At 43.8% G+C, this 20,747-nt stretch overlaps 1 protein-coding gene across 1 annotated transcript in view; it reads right to left on the reverse strand.

The window, feature by feature from the left end:
• Positions 1-2,042: 2,042 nt before the first annotated feature.
• Positions 2,043-20,747, reverse strand: part of LOC311235541 (poly(ADP-ribose) glycohydrolase) — a gene marked incomplete at its 5' end in the record, with an annotated part of 139,224 nt that continues 120,519 nt past the window's right edge. Inside the window, 3 exons of the mRNA XM_084323009.1 lie at positions 2,043-3,007; positions 3,717-3,845; positions 17,337-17,442. Coding sequence (XP_084179135.1) covers positions 2,877-3,007; positions 3,717-3,845; positions 17,337-17,442 — 366 coding nt within the window. The 3' untranslated portion in view covers positions 2,043-2,876. The remainder of the gene's footprint in view (positions 3,008-3,716; positions 3,846-17,336; positions 17,443-20,747) is intronic.

Consider the following 20,747-nt stretch of genomic DNA (forward strand, 5'->3'; position numbering starts at 1 on the left):
CCATTCCTGCGAGGGCCGCGAGGAGGATCTGGTGGTTGACTGTGTCGAAGGCTGCAGATAGATCTAGGAGAATCAGGACAGAGGAGAGGCCTTTCGCTTTTGCTAAGTGAAGTGCCTCTGTGACCGCAATGAGGGCTGACTCTGTGGAGTGACCAGTTCTGAAGCCTGACTGATTAGGGTCTAGGAGGTCATTCTGTAAGAGATAAGCAGTAAGTTGGTTGGATACAGCACGTTCAAGTGTTTTAGAAAGGAAGGAGAGAAGAGAGACAGGACGGTAGTTGCCTATGACGGTAGGGTTCAGGGATGGTTTTTTTATGAGGGGCGTGACTCTGGCTTGTTTTAGGGAGGTGGGGACCACCCCCGAGTTGAGTGAGGAGTTGATGGTTGCAGTTAGGAATGGGAGGATGTCTGGTGCTATGGTCTGGAGGAGTGGGGAAGGTAGTCGGTCCAGCTGGCATGTAGTCGGACGGTTCGACGTTACCAGTGTCAGGGTAACTTAGGGTAGCTTAAGAGCGGGACGCGATGCCAGTACTCATATAACTAGGTTATATACATAACCTATCGTTTCTGACCCCCCAGTAAGCTAAACATGGATAAATCCAAAAAAAGGAAAGTCTGAGGAAAATAGAGGGTTTAATTCACTGTGGACAGATTAATTTGCTTTCACGACTAACGATGCAGGCTTACCTGTATGTCTGATACTGTATGTGGTGCAAAATTTGCAAACAACGAAAAATGTACTTTTTATTTTATAGATTTTCCACAAATAATGGAAGGACTCAAATAGAGCTGCATAGTTCAGGGTTTTATTTCAAAGTAGGTCTACAGATGCCAGTGTTTTTTTCTCCGTTTGTGTTTTATTTCAAAGTAGGTCTACACATGGTAGTCTTTTTTCAAAGTGGACTACTTTTTATTTTATAAATGTTCCACAAATAAGGGAAGGACTCAAATATACCTGAATAGTTCAGGGTTTTATTTCAAAGTCGGTCTACAGACACCAGTGTTTTGTCTCCTCTTCTGTGTTTTATTTTAAAATAGGTCTACACAGCCAGTATTTCTTCTCCTCTTCATAAGAATTTGAGGTTTTCCTTTGTTAAAACAGGTAAAAACACCAATAAAAAGTCAAAATCTTTCTTTTTGTTGCTTTATAATTCCATTAATGCAACAAACTGTGTGCTATAAGTATAAAGTATAATAAATCGCAAATTACTTTGGGTATGGAATTGTCAGGCGTTTTATGCTAAATGTGGGGTATGCTTGGGGATATATAAAACGTTATACACTGTTATCTTCATTTTAAGGGTAAATAGGTTGTGTGAGCATTTTATTTTGTGGGAGGGGGGAAAAGTGGCTCTTTTGATAGTAAAGGTTGCTGACCCCTGTCCTAATGCATTTAATCCCATACTGTATATTGAGGAAGGACAACCACTTTGCTCCAATATAGGGTAAATCGTGTTAATTTCAACTTAATGTATGTGACAATATTGTACCAATGTACCATGAACCCAGTAAGTCAAATTGCATTGTGAGCTGAGCTGACATTAGAGCCATAAACTGCATCACCTCAAAATTACGTGTGAACGTTTCCTGAAAACACGTCATCTACCCGTCTCCAAACCTAAAACACAAAGTGCACAAGGCCTGACCTCTGGGAAGGACCTCTCGTACAGCATTCTCTCAATGCAAATGAAGACGGGACTTGTCCAATGCAGAGCAATCATACAGGAGCTGCCTAATTCTAGCCTATGACCGGATCTGCTCTGATCTACTCGTTACCTAATGAGGTGTCATGTACAGTTTATATAAAAGGTATGACCTTATTAAACCATGAGTGAAAGGCCGAAGTAGCTAATAGCCAGGGAGAGATGAACAGCAAGGCTGCAGCGTATTCTATAACCTACTGGTGGCATCACTCAATTAGATTTGAGATATTTATTTGATTCACACTGTGGCACATTTAATATCATAGCATAATATAAGATGTAGGTTTAGTTAATCAATACAAACCAGAATTTATTTCCATGTAAAACTAATTACACATTTTATTTAGTTTTTACAAAAGAATCATTGAAATTCTCACTTTTCTCACAAGTGGAGGAATACATTAATAAGTGCTTTTTTAAAACAAGACCCAACATTACAAAACCTTGTTAAATTATAAACCACACAAATATGATTAAAACTTTTTATGATTTTGGCTGATACCATTAGGCTATATTGTATACCGCAAAGGCAAAAAGAAAAGTGTGGCACGAAGCCAACATCGGAGCGACAGTATAACTCTAAATACATAAGCTTCATTCTTCAGAGACAGAGGAACCATTTTCCTAAGAGCCGGCGCGCTCTTTAAATCAACCCTCCTTCCTGAGACTGCTCCGAGCGTTCCCAACGCCGTTCTATTTATTTGTCCTTTAACTGGATTTCTGACAGCCAATTCAATTAAGCTGGTGTATGTGTGCGTGTAAAAAGAAAAAAAAGGCAACATGACACGCTCGGAAGATGGATGGCAACCTTTGCTTCACCATTAAAATCACAATCGCACTGTACTGAAGCTCAACCCGTCAGAGCGGCAGCGGCAGAGGCAGAATCACACAAACGTCTACCGCGGTACCAGACAGGGGCGCCGCTAATCATCTACTGCATTTCAGTTGCTGGTCTCTGCAATGATATGCATGCTTTATAGGTCTCCATGTTGAGCTGTGAATAGATGAGATAACTCTGCCGCTGTTGATTTAAAGTCAAGATGACAAAAGAGAAAGTAGGATGTTTTAGATCGGTGGCACTTCTGTTCCCGGAAGGTGAGGCGTGTGGTGACTCATCGGCCACCCGACCTTAGCGGCGGTCTGCGGGGAGATGCCGTCTGACCAGGGCCCCTGTCAAGGGCTGCTGGGCGCAGAGGAGCCGACCCGCTCGTAGAGGAAGGAGTAGAGGCTGACGTCAGGGCGCAGAGTGATGCAGTTCTTACACGCTGTGCTGTAGTACTCCCTCAGGAGATCACACACCTCCCCTGTAACGGAAACCGGGAGAATGGGTCATCTCACTCAGGACGACCATGAAAAACAAGCCAACTTTGTCAACATCACAAAAATGCGTAAAAAAAAAAAACATGCATACATAGTTTCACATACAGTAGCGAGAAAAGGGACTGGGAGCAGGGATGTGTCTCCCCCCAACACCGTCTTGGTGAAAAACTGGTTAAAGTAACATGCAGACATTATGGAAAATGCACTTACAGTCTTCTCCAGAATCAGATAAAAGATAGATACTCCTTTCCACTCTGCGTTCAGTAGAAAACTATCCGGCTGCAAGCTAGCCTAGCTTAGCACAAATTAATGGAAGCGGATACAGACCACTAGCCTAGCTTAAAAGTCAGTTTGGTGTTTTTGTCCATTTGCGGTTCCATTCATTTGTGCTAAGCTACTGTAGGTTAGCTTGTAGCCGGATAGCTTTCTACTGAACAGAGAGGAAATTGGTATCTATCTTCTTGTCTGACTCATTTCCCCTTCGCATTTCCCCTAATGTTGGCGTGTTCCTTCAAGCTGCATGTATTTGAACTTAGGCACAATTTCCACCTCCTAATAAGTTGTTTATAAACGTCCCACACTAACCTAAAACAGAGGTGAATTTCATTTGTTGTTGTTGTGATAATTGATTTCACCACGGCGGTTGTGGAAAGAGAAAAAAGAACAGTGCGGCAGGGAGACGGTTTGCCTTACCAACGCGGATGTTCCTCTGACTGAGGAAAGAGTGCATGTCGTGGACGTCGGCCATGAGCTTGCCGTCACCGAAGGTGAAATAGGCCACGTCTCGGCCCGCCTCGGCAGCCGCCAGCATCTGGAGCAGAGCTGAGGGAACAGAAGCCCTTTTAGTGCCGTCAACGTAGCACTGAAATCCATAGAACGGATATTTTTGAGTTTATAGCTATTCTTATGTCTGAAATGTATGCAATTTCTTATTTTGTCAATTTGTGTGCTGATTTTATGGCTATGTTAATTGTATACTAATTGCCGTGGTGCACTCTGGACTGCGGTCCATGTGTGAAGAGTACTATATAGATAGTTTTAATATTTATTATTGTTATATTGTAGAAATGTGTGCATTGAAATGTCTGTAAAGTCTCGACTACATTGAAAATGAGGGTGACCTCAATTGTAATTTCGATAATAAATAAAGGTTGACGATGATGATGAGTCTCATGCACAAGTCTATGCAGAAAAAATAAAACGTTTCCATGGCGACACTATCTAAATTCTATGAAAGCACATCTTAGGAGGCATCAAAGGAGATTGCTGTGACACACTGGGGAAGGCACTCTCCATCCACTCAAGTTCTGCTGTGATAAATCTCTTGAGAGAAAGAAGCACGAAAGCTTGTCACAATAGGACCAAGACTCCAGGGGCATATTCAAGTCTTCATATCCACCCAGATAGGCCAGCAGCTACATGCAGAACTAACCAGATACAGACAAGAACAGAGCACACAGCGAGGTATCAACTGAATAACGGCAAGCGCAACTGTGACGTACGTGGGTTGGTCATTACCATTATTACTGTATTTATGACACCATCTGAACATCAGGTTAGTATATGTAAATATGTTATGTTTTGGATGTGTGTGTGTGTGTGCATGATAGCTAATGCTGTCTCTTTTTCTCTATCAGGTGCCGCCCGTCCCTACACTGAAGAGTGCTGATTGCCTAATGGGTGACAGCTGATGGCAATCACCTCGAGAGGGACGGGTGGACAGATATACCAGACAGCACACACTCGTCCGGGCGCCTCATTCTGTCAATTGCCAGTGACCAGAGTGGAGTGGGGTTGCCATTGTTTTCCACTGTTGTGTGGATTGATCTCGTGTTGGCCTTATTGTCACTATTGTGTGTTCTCATGTTCACACTACTTACCTAGTAGGCATTTGTGTCTGTGTTGGTGTTGCTGCCAGGTAAGTGTATATATATATATATATTGTGGACTCTGTGCCACTTGCCACCTATGTGGAATTAGTTAATATATATATCTATGTATTGGGCCTTCTGCCTTTTTGCCTCCCTTGTGTGGAGCTATAGTGTACAGTACATATTTCCACTCTTGTGTGGGTTTGTATGTGTAGTTGGCCTCTGGGCCTATTTTCTTCCCTGTTAAGGGATTACTACACATACTGTTGGCTTTTAGGCAATTTTTTTGCTTACTCCATTATATTACTTGTTTGTTCTCCCCTTACCCTTCTCCCTGTTTGTTAATTGTTTGTGGGTTGTTTTTTCCCTTTGTTAAATACTCATATTACAGGTGGAGGTTTGAATTCCTGCCACAGATAATAAATATAATGTACCTTTTGAAAGCGCGTTTGTGTTGTTTTACTATCTGCCGGGACCGTGCTTTAAACGCATCTACTGAGGGGGTTGTTTTTGTTCATGTGCAGCCTGCTTCAGTTTCTATTCTATGTGGTCATTAGACCTTGGTACATGACAGCAACATATAGTATAATGGGTAATTTGCTCACTCATGTAAATACAAAAAGAAAAAGAAACAAAGACCAAAGGCAGCCAGAGACTAAAGAGTCGTCCAGTAGCTAGTGACGCTTGTCTCAATGGTCTGTAGAAGGCAAGTCATCCAGGGGATAGGACTCACCCCTACTGAGAAATTAGGATTAGTCACATATTTTGAGTGAGAGAAAGAGAGTCTGGCCCCGGAGACTTCTGAATATTTAAAGAGGCTGGAAATAAAGTGTGCTGATTAATGAAGCCTGAGACAAGAGGCACATTAACACAGTCTGTCCCAAAAACGGCTTTTTACGTGTTTGGCCGCCAACCGTTGAGTGCCATAAACGTAAAAAGTAGTTTTTGGATCGTTTGATCTTTTTACTTTGATCCACGCTCTACACAGTTGCTCAGAGCGATCTGCATCATTTAGGCACGTCCCGACACATTGGAACTGCATTCTGATAGACTATCACCAGGTGGCAGTATCGTCCGTGTCTGAACTGCATGGGGCTCTGGGCTGATAATCAGCTTCACTTTCATTCTCTCCTCAGTTAGTAGCCCCTCCTTCTCCTGGGACAGAAATGCACAGTCCTCGCCTCGGAATTCCGTTAGACTAGATAGATAGGGAACGGTCACCTTGTTTGTAGAGCTATAACTATATTCTATATTATAGCTATGGATACAATACTATGGCCCATTTGACATCACCTATCTATCGTTCAATATGTGAAAAAGAATAAATGTTTCCATCCATACGTTCCCGTGTTATACCGTGGTGAATATAAGTGTGGTTTTAAAGCGGTCTAGGGTAATTCCCGAAATGCTGAGTTATAGCCTCATACGTCGATTCCACTATAGACACGGCCGTTTCTTGCCTGTACACGCTATTATTCCAAAATCAAATCTATATCATAAGTATTATGTTCCATCATTAATGCATGAAAGGGGGGGGGGGGGGTCGTTTCTGATTATTTGATAGTCAGTAACGGCATTCGTATTGAACACTAAAAACGCTTATCAGCCGATCGGTATAAAAGCAATGCAGGATCAAGCTAAAATGTACATCAAATCGTCCTTACCCGTGAATGGGAGTATTCCAAAAATAATATTCCAATTGTTTGATCGCCATCTGGTACATTCAATGCCCATTTGGTTGACGGCATAATCCACCACAACATATGGATCGGGGATATTTGACGCGCTTCAATGGAACCGGCCAACCGGGAGAACCGCTCCCCTCGCCCGACAAGGAAAAGTGAAACCGGAGACGTTTGGCCATTACACAGGCCAAGATACAAGGTTACAAAGGGTGCTCGATAACGCCGTCTAGCTGGATGCGGCCGTTATTGCACTTTGGCGACCTCAGACTTATTCCCTATGGTAACGCCAAGGTCCCTGGATGAATAATGAAGAAAAAATATCGAATAAAGGAATAAACAACCAAAACCCGAGAAATCTTTATCTTATCTTATCTCAGGTTTGGCCTCCATTGAGTTAAGAGGCATGGCAGGCAAATAGAGGGGAACAGTTCCCCAGCTCAGCATTCAATACCATAGTCCCCTCCAAACTCATAGCCAAGCTCAGGGACCTGGGCTTGAACTATGACCTCTGCCAGTGGGTCTTGGACTTCCTGACGGGCAGACCCCAGGTGGTGAGAGCAGGCAACTGCACCTCCTCATCCATCACCCTCAACATAGGGGCCCCCCAGGGCTGTGTTCTGAGTCCACTCCTCTACTCCTTGTACACACATGACTGTGTGGCTCAGCGGAATAACAACACAATCATCAAATTTGTTGACGACACAGTAGTGGTGGGCCTGATCTCTGCAAACATACTTATCTTGTCTTATCTTGTCTAATCATACTTATCTTGTCTTGCACAGTCTCTGGAGCGTAAGAGTAAGAAGCATTTTGTATAAAAGTATTCTGTACTTCTGTATGACAACTATTAAAGAAACTTGAACTTGGAAGAGGTCAAGGTCCTGGCGGGATGGTGCCAGGAGAACAGCCTCTCCCTGAACGTTAGCAAAACAAAGGAGATGATTGTGGACTTTAGGAGGTCGGGGGTCAGGGACTACAGCCCCCTCAGCATCGACGGGGCACCGGTTGAGAGAGTGAACAGTTTTAAGTAATAATAATAATGGCTTGGATTTATATAGCGCTCTTCATGACACCCAGAGCGCTTCACAGAGTCCATTATTCGTTCATACACAGTCATACCGGTGGTGGTAAGCTACAATTGCAGCCAGAGCTGCCCTGAGGCAGACTCACAGAAGCGTCGCGAATAATCATCGCCTACGGCAAATAGGTTAAGTGTCTTGCCCAAGGACACAACGGCGATGGGAAGGACATGGGCTTGAGAGGGATTCGAACCACCAACCCTTCGATCATTGGACGACCCGCTCTACCCCTGAGCCAAAGCCGCTCCAGTACCTCGGAGCCCACATATCCGAGGACTTGACATGGACCACACACATTGACAGTGTTGTGAAGAAGGCACGACAACGCCTCTACTTTCTCAGGCGCCTAAGGAAGTTCCAAGTCAGTCAGAAGATCCTTAAGAACTTCTACTCATGTACAATAGAGAGCATCCTGACTGGCAATATCACCTCCTGGTTTGGGAATAGCACCGCACAAGACCGAAGCAGACTACAGAGAGTGACACGTTCAGCCGAACGCACAATTGGAGGGGGGCTTCCCACCCTCCAGAACATTTACAACAAGCGGTGCAGGGGTAAGGCTAAGAGAATCATCAAGGACTCCAGCCACCCAAACAACTGCCTCTTTGAACTGCTGCGGTCAGGCAAGCGATACCGGAGTCTCATGGCAAGCACAGAAAGACTCAGAAAAAGCTTCTATCCCCAGGCCATCAGGCTGCTCAACGAACAATAAACACTATGCAACAACCATCAAATGCACACAGCACACACATCCACACGCACACACTCACTTTAAACAAACAACACACTGCAGCACCCACTCTCCACACTTTAGAACACCTAAACACACTTTATATTTATTGGTAAAGGATTTGCACTACAACCCGTACACCTTACTGTAAATTGTACCTAAATTGTACCTCATCGTATTTCTGCTTTGCACTATATAGTATTGTATATTAGTACATTGCATAGTATATTGTATATTGTATGGTAACTCAGTTACTTCTATTCTGCATCGAACATTGTACATATGTATATACTGAACACTGTGACTTCTATTTTTACTTCTATTTTTACATGCTATACCATTTTATTTCACACTTATCTTGTCTAGCACAGTCTCTGGAGCGTAACAGTAAAAAGCATTTTGTATAAAAGTATTCTGTACTTCTGTATGACAACTATTAAAGAAACTTGAACTTGAAACAGAGGCAACGTCATGAAGGAAGACAGTGGGGAAACTCTGGCAATCGAGGCTACTAATTAGCAAGTCTGCATAAATGTACGTATGGTTTGTGAGCACCGTGGCTCCTATGGGCAGGCAGAAGATGACAACAGTGCTACGGGAGGGAAGCAGAGGTAACTCGCTTCAGCAATTTGAGCTACTGCCGTGGACGGTGCGTGGAGACTCTCCCGAGCCTCTCTGGTCACTGACAGTGATACACTGGCTCTGACAGAACCCCACAGCAGATTGATGGACTCGGGCGCCGGCGATCAATTTCACTATTAATGAAAAATATTAACTTTGTCAGTTGATCAATAAGAGGAAGGCGGACGAATAGGCCTTAAGTAAATGAACGCATTCCCCCCCCGAAGACTAATGGACAGCCCGCGCTGATCCGCTGGAGCCTTTCATTCGGAGATTCACTCTCGGCGCATCCAGCAGCACTGGCCACTCCGTCCCACCGCACGAGAACGCAGTGAAGGGTTCCTGCCCATTTGATCTAATAGAATTCCATGACTTTCCTATGACTGATTGTAGGGCCATCCTAGGGCAGTCATAGGACTAATCGATTAGCTGATTTAAATTGACAAATCTGTAAAATTGTGTTTTCAACATGCAGTTGTTGGATGCCAAACTTCTTTTCGTTGTACTGTACTTGTGCTGTATAATGACAATACATTTTAATCTAATCATGTAGAAGGACCTCTTTAAATCTAGTAGTATCTACGTAGCGCTCAACAGAGATGTGCTTATCATTATAAATCTAGTGCTTACCAGAGATGTGCTTATCATTATAAATCTAGTGCTTACCAGAAATGTGCTTGTCAATTTTCAGCATGGGAAAAAAACATTAAAAGCGGCTAACTGACTAAGTCTAAGAGGCAGCGGTCCTAAGACTGCTCCGTAACATTCAGGGCACTTTCCAATACCAATATCTTTCCGGCATGTATGTTCAAATGTTACTTTTATTTTATTCTCTTCTTTATTAATTTACTCAGGATTTAAATGTTCCAGGTCTTATTCTGACTTGCCTTATGAAACTGTGAAATTTATTTGGGTCATGATTTCCCAAAAGGTAAGAAGATGCCAACAGCCAAGCTTGATGCAAAACAGTTGACCAGTTGGGGAAACAAGATTTCTTCATTTCCAAAACCTTTTAGATATGTATAAGATATTAAGATTATATGACTTTCTATGAATTCTCTACAGAACAGGGGTACCCTTTATAGAGGTTGGAATTTTCCCTTTCCTTTCCTGAAACATGGGACAATTGTATGGATTATTTTACTTTATGAAAAGATTAGGAGCAGGAGTTTGGGGGACAAGGACGCAGAGAGGGGTGAGTAGGACATATGAGGCACACTCCTATGCAGAGCTGTCTCTACACCTGTACGCCACAGCCTGCTAAACAGCTCTGTCCAGGAGAGCCTAAATCTGTACCACATCAGGACATGTGGCTATAACTTATAGCCAAAGGTGTTGCTTGTCTGAGCATTTATGAGTTATGCAATGGTGTAGTAAGCCTTTATGGATATGTTATACACTGGATGTGTACTGGAGGGGGGTCTGTCTCCTTACGAACAACGGCTGGGTTAGCCCCAAGGAGATAAAGATACTCTCCCGTTCATGCTCGCCGGACCTGGAACATCTGTCCATCCAATGTCGCCTGTTTCATCTCCCCTGAGAATTCACCGCCATTATCATGACAGCGGTGTACATTCCACCACAAGCGAATACCGCCAGGGCCCTGGCGGATCTACAGGTCCATCTAAACAATCACCAGATCAAACATCCAGACGCAGCCATGATCGTAGCCGGCGATTTTCAATCAGGCGAATCTGAAGAAAGTGATGCCAAACTTCTTCCAGCACATCGCTTGCACCACCAGGGGAGGAAATACGCTGGATAGTTGTTACACCCCGTTCAGAGTCGGTTACAAAGCAGTACCGGCTCCTCCATTAGCTGGATCAACGAGCACATCGGATCATGACGCAATCTTGCTCTACCCGGCCTACAGGCAGAGATCACGTGACGCTGTCGTGTCACGTGAGGTAAAGAAGTGGTCCGACCAATCAGAGGCCACGCTACAGGATGCACTTGATGACGTCGACTGGGGGATGCTTCAGGCGAGCTCCAGTGACGTCAGTGAGTTTGCTGATGTTGTTGTCAGTTTCATAACAACTCTAGCCGATCGCATTGTACCCACGAAGACGGTCCAAGTCTTCCTGAACCAGAAACCGTGGGTTGACAATACTATCCGAGTGGCCCTGAATGCTCGCACCACTGCTTATAATCTGGGCAGAGAGTCAGGAAACATGGAGTATAAGGCTACAGTCTATACTCTGCGCAAGGCCGTAAAGCTTGCTAAGAGGACATACGCTGGCAAGATGGAGGCACAAATGGCCCAGAACGACACGAGGTTTATGACGAGGACTACGGACGATAACTGACTACAAAGGGGGGGGGGGGCACTCTCTCATTGACGGAACACAGTGTGAGAAGAGCATTTATGCGGGTGAACACCAGAAAGGCAGCTGGCCCAGATGGGATAACAGGATGTATACTTAAGTCCTGTGCTAACCAGCTAGCCCCAGTGTTCACCACCATATTCAATCTATCCCTGGCTGAGTCCGTGGTCCCTGCCTGCTTCAAGGTGTCCACCATAATCCCGGTACCAAAAAAATCCTCTCCAGCAGGCCTTAATGACTACAGACCGGTGGCACTCACCTCTGTGGTCATGAAATGTTTTGAGAGGCTGGTCAAGGATTACATTTGTGCCTCCCTCCCCAGTGATATGGACCCTTTGCAATTTGCATACAGGTCAAACAGGTCCACTGACAATGCGGTCTCTCAGGTACTAAACAACACCCTCTCTCACCTAGACAGCCAGAAGGCGGGCTATGTGAGACTGTTGTTCATTGACTATAGCTCAGCGTTCAACACCATAGTCCCCACCAGACTGGTGGACAAGCTGATTGAGCTGGGTCTGAGCTCCGCTCTGAGCGCCTGGATACTGGACTTTCTGAGTGAAAGGCTTCAGGCGGTCAGGGTAGGGGGTCAGACCTCCAACACCATCACCCTGAGTATCGGGTCCCCCCAGGGCTGTGTCCTGAGCCCCCTGCTGTATTCACTCTACACACATGATTGTGTGGCCAGCTTCAGCTCCAACTCCATAGTGAAGTTTGCGGACGACACAGTGGTGGTGGGGCTGATCTCTGACAACGACGAGAAGGCCTACCGGGAGGAGGTTGATGTACTGGTGTCAGGACAACAGCCTGCTCCTGAACATTGGTAAAACCAAGGAGCTGATTGTGGATTTTAGGAGAACACAGCAGGACGGACACACACACCACTGTGGATAAACAGGGCTACCGTGGACAGGGTGAGCAGCTTTAAGTACCTGGGGGTCCACATCCAGTGTTTCCCCTACCATTGCCTTGGCGGGGCGGCCGCCCGCCAACGGGACGCGCCGCCCCTCCAGATTTTTTTTTAATAAAAATGTAAAAATGTAAAGTCTTCACTAAGACTTTAAAATGGTGGTGCGGCACGGTCTACGGAGACGCAGAAAAAAGCAACCAAATCCATTCCGAGACAACTCCGAGACTGACTAAGTCTCAGTCTCTCTCTCTCCTTCAAGTAGCCAAACGTTACACTATAAAAACGAACTGGCTAGTTGATATAAGTTGATATATGAACTGGATAGTTCATATAAGCCATTCTCCCTTTCTGTGTGTGTGCGCGTGCAAGTTTGATAGTATTTACTGAAGATGGCCAGATAATGTTATATTTAAACTTAAAAAATAATTATACAGAGAGAAGCTTCAGCAAGTACAAAACGCTGCTGACCGACAAAAGAGAATCCCTCACTGAGGAAAACACATACCGGTAGGCCTAACCATCATGTATCACAATGGTGATGTCAGCCAGAGATGGGGAGAAGCATGAACCTTTAAAGGACATATCTTTGAAATAAATTACATTTTAGTTTTTTTCTGATTTCTTTTAAACAAATTATTATTTTGTATTATTTAACTATTTAATTATTATTTAGTTATTGCACTGCACTGGCAGTTGAACTGCATTGAAAAAAATGAAACCGCATAACCTAACTGGCACTGAACATTGAACTACACTGGCATTGCTTGCAGATGTACTGTTATTAAAGTTAGTTAAAAACATAATTTTGTATCGTTTTTTTTGTTAAATCCAAAGGAAAAAATATAAAATCAGATAAATCCGAAAATGGGAAAATTTAAAACCGAGAAATCCGAAAACTGGAAAATTCTTATCCAAAAACTAAAAACGGATTTCATAGGGCCCTAGTTAAGGTGAGTTATCACTCTAAAAATCTGCTCCGCTCTGATAAACTGACTCTTTGGTCAGAGCGTCCAGTGTGCACTCTGAGCCCTCAGAATTTCCGAACAACTTGAGTGCGCTCGCTCCAACACTGGTTGTAAATAGTTCATATGTGTGTTGTCACTACTGTATGTATAATTGTAAATAAGTTAATTTGTGTTGTAAATAAATAGTTAATATTTATTTACCTAATTTATGTGCAATCGTTTCATTTCAGCACAGTGTAGAGAAATGCACCGATACTAACTGCGCGCCCTGCGAAAACACTAGTCGTTTTGGGGGCCTAACACCCCCACTGAAAAAAATCCTAGGGGAAACACTGACATCTCAGAGGATCTGACATGGACAACACACATAGACTCAGTCGTAAAAAAAGGCGAAGCTGTGCCTCTACCACCTGAGACAGTTAAGGAAGTTCAGAGTATCGGGGAAGATACTCCTGTCCTTCTACTCCGGAGCTGTAGAGAGCATCTTGACTGGAAACATCACTGCCTGGTATGGAAACAGCAAGGCACAGGACAAGAAAGCCCTACAGAGAGTGGTGCGCTCAGCTGAGCGTACTACGGGTATTGCACTACCACCCCTGCAGGCAGGGCCGCCTCAGGGGGTGTGCGAGCAGTGCGGTCGCACAGGGCCTCGCGGGAAGGGGGGCCTCGCACAAAAAAAAAATTAAAAATACAAAAAAAAAATTATTTATTATTTTTTTTATGCGAGGCCCCCCTTCCCGCGAGGCCCTTTTTCATCACAGACCTAAAATCTAGTTTTGCTTATATGCTTATATATTTCACATTAGACACGTTCCTGGCTCTGAGACTGAATTGGTTTCAATGAGGGGAGGGGTTACAGCCAGGTAGCGTCTGTTGAGTTCATTGTGTGTGTCTGTGTGCGTGCCGGGGGGGGGGGAGGGGGGGGGGGGGGGGGGGCGTGACCCCGACTCATTGCCAGACGTGAGCGATTCGACTCACGCTCACGGCAATGAATCGGCTCTTATGAACGAGTCGCTCATGACCGACCCATCACTAGCGTCTGACTATTTCGCGCGTGCAGCATTGGAGGTTATGCCAGCCAAGATGAAGAGGACATCGTTCGGCAGATGGACTGAAGATGAAAGTTGTTGCATGTTAGACAGTTCAGTCAGGCTAGCCATCCCGGCTAAAGACAGGGACAGCTAGTTAGCTTTAGCTACATTATAATATTAAGTGTGGTTCAGTCGGGATATAGCCATGATGATGTCGGCTAGTAGCTAGCTTAGCTAAAGGCTAACTAGCGTTAGCTAACCTAGAGACAGCGCGTGCAGCCAAGATGAAGAGGATGGTCGTTCGGCAGATGAACTTCGTCAACTCCACGCGGTTGTCTCCATCCTCTTGGACGTTTGGTGAGTTTTTAATGCACTCTATTCTATTCCCGCCGTGGATATCTCTCTCTCTCTCTCTCTCTCTCTCTGGAGCCAAACTGGCCGACTAGCTGTTGTAGTACTAGTAGCTAACGGTGTGTGGCCTGGTGTCAGCACCTGTATTGCTTTTCTCACGTTGTACAGTTTTTCAGTGGTAGCCGCATAGCTTGCTTCTGCGTTAGCTAATGGTTAGCGATAGCCGGGTTGAGCTAACTGTTAGCCAGTTAGCTGTTTAGCTACGACGTTAGCTGCCGGCTGCGCTCGGCTGGGAACGTTAGTTTGATGCTATCAGTTAGCCTAGAGTTAGCTGTTAGCTTGTGCTACGACCATTGACATTAGCCGTGAGAATAGCAGGGGGTTCTGGCACTCTGACTACGACATCATCTTTGACAGAAGAGCCTTGCACCATGACAAGGCTCCGGCCATAGCTTCTTTTTGTCCCGCCAGCGAGAGGCCTTTCGTCAACGTGGAGACCTGTGTTGCGGCCTTTCGCCCTGCGTTCCTTGGTGCAGGTAAGATGAATGAAAATGTCATGACATTACCCCACTCTTCCTTCCTTCCCCTCCCGAATGTTTTGTTAATAACAATGTTTTTTTCCAGGCAAAACATTATGTTACTTCACAACATTTGGAGATACGACATGTGCTGTGTGTGAATTGTCTTGGTCGTTTGTGTAGCTTGGGTAGCGTTGGGCCGTTGGCCAAAGCTGTGTGTGGCCTGGTGTCAGTACCTGGCTAGCCTATTTAGCTGATGTCGGCCATTGGCTCCTTGCTGCTTTGTTTTCTCTGGTATAGACCCTCTTCTCTTTGGATTTAAGTGTTGATCTTTGTCCTTTTGGATCTATGTATATTCATGTTGCCTTTGTGAAGTTATCTTTTCCTTCTGTTTTGTTCTTCCATTAAAAGTTGAATATCCTTTAGGGGCTCATCTTTGCTTATCTCTCTCATACATGCTCTCTCTCTAACACACACGACAAACACACATGCTCTCTCTCTCTCTCTCGCTCTCTCTTTCTAACACACACAGTCTGCCTATGGCGGCCTTTCTCGATGGCTAGGCTGTGCTCGCTGAGTCTGTACCTAGTCAAGGATCTTCAGTCACAGTGCTCAGGTATTCTGCCACTGTGTACTCTCTGTTTAGGGCCAAATAGCATTTAAATTTCTTTCCAATGTGTCTCTCTCTCTCTCTCTCTCTCTCTCTCTCTCTCTCTCTCTGTACACTGTATATTGACTGTAGAACGGGAGCTCTCTCTCGCTCTCTCTCTTGCTATATGTTGACTGTATCATGCCCAGCCTCGGGCAGCGCTATTATTTAAGAATATGTTGACTGTATGAAAAAAAAAAAAGAGAAATTATATATATATATATATTTTTTTTACCTTTCGGGGGGGGGGGGGGGGGGGCTCGCGTTTAAATCTCGCACAGGGCCTCGCATTTCTCCCAGGCGGCCCTTATACAACAAGAGGTGCAAATCCAGAGCCTGCAGAGTAATGAAAGACCCTCACCACCCCAACAACAGCCTGTTCAAGCTGCTGTGGTCAGGCAAACGCCTGCACACACCAGCAACTAGGACAGAGAGACTTCGGCTCAGCTTCTTCCCCCAGGCCATCAGTCTTGAACACTGAACTCTCCACACACAAGCACACATGAGCACACACACAACACACATACTGTATACACTCACACACTAACAGTCACTTTAGCACGAACACACACACACACACACACACACACACACAACACACACACATGCTACACATGCTGCACACGCTCACACCAAACGGTCACTTTACAAAATGAAAAGGTCACTTTACTTTATAAAAAATAAATAAAAATAAAAATAAAGAACGGGGGTGGTTCTTGTATAGCAATAGATGGATATAGCAAGATAGCATAAGGATATATAGTATAACTGTATATTGTATAGTATTGTATAGTAGTGAGACCCAGTGCCTCATCTGTAGCTTTACACTGTATTGCACTATCGCAGGACCTTAGCATGTCTTTTACCATGCATTTTAAACTTTATGTACATTATACCTGTTATGTCTTATTCTTATTACTTGTATTATTGCACAATCGCTGCGGGCATGACCACCCGCATTTCACTGTATGCCCTGTATGCCGTGACAAATAAAACTCTTGACTTGACTTGATCAAAGTTTCCATGGACACCGTGAAATAAAATTGTTATTACTTTTTTCGAACAAATTTTCTGTGCTTATTCATGAAAGAGACAACTAAATATGGGGGGGACCAATAATATGATATTACTTGAGTTAAGGGGAAATAATAAGAGTATATGTAGCGCTGGCTAGTTGACTTCCTCTTTAGGCAGAGATGTTTGACAGTGCAAGTGGAACATTGTTCAACTCATATAACTCATAGAATGCATATTAGGGGGGGTGTGTATAATGTGGGTTGGGTCGGTGTGTCGAGGGAGATGCTGAGCATATCAATTGCTTATTTGTAATGTGATTTTGTTTTGCACGTTTATTTCATCATTGCTGAAACAGAGCACAGTGGTATAAGAGGTGCTCCTTCCGAGCACACGATTAGTGATGATCAGATGATATTATTATAGTCATTTTAGTTTGACTTTCGACAGACATTTTTTACTTTCCTCATTTCCATATCAGAGGGAACCAATAAGAGATTCCAACCCCAAGGCTGGGAAATCCTGCTATGGAAGCTACTTGGCGGCGCCTTTGCCATGAGTTTACCTTTCAACCGGGTGTCTCCCTGGAAAACCCCACAACCCCAGTTGCCTGTAGCCACAGCTGAGAGATCCTGGCTCCTTTCCTCAGGGCGAGCAAAGCCACAGTAGGCCTGACGGAGAGAATGAAAGAGATTATATTTATTAGAGATGAAAAGATAATGCTGTATAGGATGGGATGAGATATCTATATATATATATCTATATATAGATATATATCACACATGAAAATAAATAAAAACAAATAACAAGGACACAAGGTGTCATACAGTAGATGTGAAGCAATCATTGACATTAACACTTTCAGTGCCAGCAGGGGGCGCACGATTTAGTGCTTGAATGCCCATCATCCACTTCAATGTTAGCGTTAATAACGCCTAGGGATGCAACGATTAGTCGACATAATCGACTATGAAAAATCGTCGACAAGATATTGTTGCGTCGATTAGTCATTAAAAAAATTTTTTTTTGCACTACCTATCTTTGTGAAAGTGGCTTCTCAGCTCTGGTCCAGTCAGCTGAAGACTTCTTAGCTTAACATAACAGGCCGACAGTAAGTTTGGGGGAACTAATGGGATAACTGGGGATGTTGTTTGGTCCTGACAAGAGTCTCAAAGCAACTCTGAGGTCATGCTCAATGTCCAATCTGTTCCTCTGCTCTGTCTTCAGCTGGACCAGAGCTGAGAAGCCACTTTCACAAAGATAGGTAGTGAAAAAAAAAAAAAAAAATTATATATATATATATATTTTTTTAGTGCTGTCAAACGATTAAAATATTTAACTCGATTAATCGCATGATTGTCCATAGTTAACTCGCGATTAATCGCAAATTAATCACATTTTTATTTTTAATTTCTTTTTTACCTTAAACAGATCTTTTTCAAGTTCCAAGTTTTAATACTCTTATCAACATGCGAGTCAACAAATGCTTTCTTTGTGCAGCCATTTAACACAAAAGGATGACCCTCATGCATTGCAAATTTGCATCAAATTCAAAACAGAGTGATGCACAAAATAACTTAAAAGAAAATAATAATTTAAAACAATGAATAAAGTGTGCATGAAATAATAGGGGAAAGAAAATGTTAGGAACTTGTTACATTCACCAGCTCTCCACATTGTTTTCAGTTTAGCTGGTCGTCCGCAGTAATACACATTGGCCGTATTACGGGGAGGGAAACTGAAGGGTGGGGATTGGGCGTTGTGGACCGCGTCTCCTACAGGTCGGTTGGTGCGCCTGCGCAGTAGAATCAGGAAGTGTCGGGGGCAGCGTGAGCCTCCCACGCGTTACTCCTCGCCACAGAGATCGAGCTGCGCAGGTGAAAAGATGCGACTGCTGTTACCTCAAGTACCGGAGGGGACTTGTGCTATGTATGACTTAGTCCACATTGCAGCCGGCTTGTGGGAGGCAAGAAACAGCGTTCATGACAGGGGAGGGTTGAATTGGATGATACGAAATTGGGATGGGAGAAAAATATAGAAAATGGGAGAAAAAGTGGATAAAAAAAAAAGGAACTTGTTACATTCACACACACAAGGGCTGATTAATCACACACCCCCCTCTCTCCCTCACACACACACTCTCCCAGATCTTTTTATCTTTTGCCCCTTCCTCATCTCTCTCACCCCCCTCTCTCTCTATATCTCTCACACACACACACACACACACACACACACACACACACACACACACACACACACACACACACACTTCAGAAACAAACATAGTATCAATGAGAGCATCAATAATACACCTGAGTGAAGTCTAGTAAAAAAAAAGATTTTTTTTTTTTTTTTTTTTTTTTTTTTTAGTTAATCTTGAGTTAAAAAAATTAGTGGCATTAATAGAAGCGGGAGTTAACGCGATATTAACGCGATATATTTGACAGCCTTAATTTTTTTAATATAATTGTTTTTCAATTAGTCGACTAATCAAAAAAAATCGACAGATTAGTCGACTACAAAAATAGTCATTAGTTGCAGCCCTAATAACGCCTAATCTATGTTTTAAATTATGGCTATGTGCCCGTCGCTTATCAATGACTCATTTTCCAGTCAACATTGTCGAAGCGGATTGTTTTTTTATCGGTTAATTTCCGTTTTATAGCATTTTGAAAAGCCCTCGTTTTTAAGGAAAATAAAAAGATTCCATAATAAACACCCTGTACTGGAATATTCTAGAATACACAAAAACGTTGTAATTTTTCGGCCTATTTATGAATCGTTTTCAAATAAACGCTAGATTATCGATAGTATATGTGTACGTATGCACGCTGGGGCCGCGAGCTGAAAATCGATTACCTCATTTCCTCAACATCACACACGTACACACACATAGGGCGAACGCTGAGAGCTCAGCGAATACAACTCTGATTATCCCAAGACTTGTCAAATAGATTCCTTACCTCAGATCAGAAGTTCTCCAAAAAGATCATTCCAATTCCTGATCGCCATTCCAAAAATCGATCGCTTTTATTGATCCAACGCTGGGTGCTCGAAACACATATTCCACGCTGTTCTGAGGGACCAGAATGACGGATTACATGCCTGAGAAGTAAAAGGTGGATTCCGGATTTTTCTTTTCTCATCCATTTTCATTGAGTCCATTCCAAAAGGGTGCATTACCATCTGGGAGACGATAGGGGGTGCTTTTTTCACATCTGAGCTCCTGATGGGGCTGGTTTCCCAACGAGAGACTCGGTTGATGAAATATGAATTCAGAGCGCTAATAAATAAATAACACGCTAATTGTCGTGGTGGGCATTCAGGGGGCGGGCTGATAACACGTGTTATGTCGTGGTGGGCTCTCAAAGTGTTAAGAGGCATACCTCAGTGTCTTTATGATTGCCTAGGCTGAGCAGAGCTGTAACCTATTTCCCGATGGTGCAATAAATTATGTGTAGCCGAAATATTGAACATTATTGTTGAAACCTATAACACCTATAACACATGTCCAGCACAGCAATTGCTTGCATGTATTGTACTGGTCTTACATAAAGTACCATGAACCGCAACTAGGGACATATCGGTAAATGTGAGTAGTGAGTGTGTGAGTGTGTGAGTGAGTGAGTGTGTGGTGGTTACCCCATCAAAAAATAACTTGTTTCTCAAGTTAAGACCAAAGCTGACAAGAACATCATTGTTGATCTGTAATCTATTAAAACTGCGCTCAAGGCTTGGGGGTGACAGTGGCTCAGGAGGTAGAGCGGTCTTCTTGTAATCTGAAGGTTCGATTCCTGCTCCTCCCGGCAGCATGTCGAAGTGTCCTTGAGCAAGATACTTAACACCTAACTGCTCCCGATGGGCATGTTTGCACCTTGCATGGTCGCTTCCGCCGTCTGTGTGTGAATGTGTGAGTGAATGGGTGAATGTGAGGCATAACTTGTAAAGCGCTTTGGATAAAAGTGCTATATAAATG

This window comes from Notolepis coatsorum (assembly GCF_963971535.1).
Source record: "Notolepis coatsorum genome assembly, chromosome: 10".
Taxonomy (NCBI): domain Eukaryota; kingdom Metazoa; phylum Chordata; class Actinopteri; order Aulopiformes; family Paralepididae; genus Notolepis; species Notolepis coatsorum.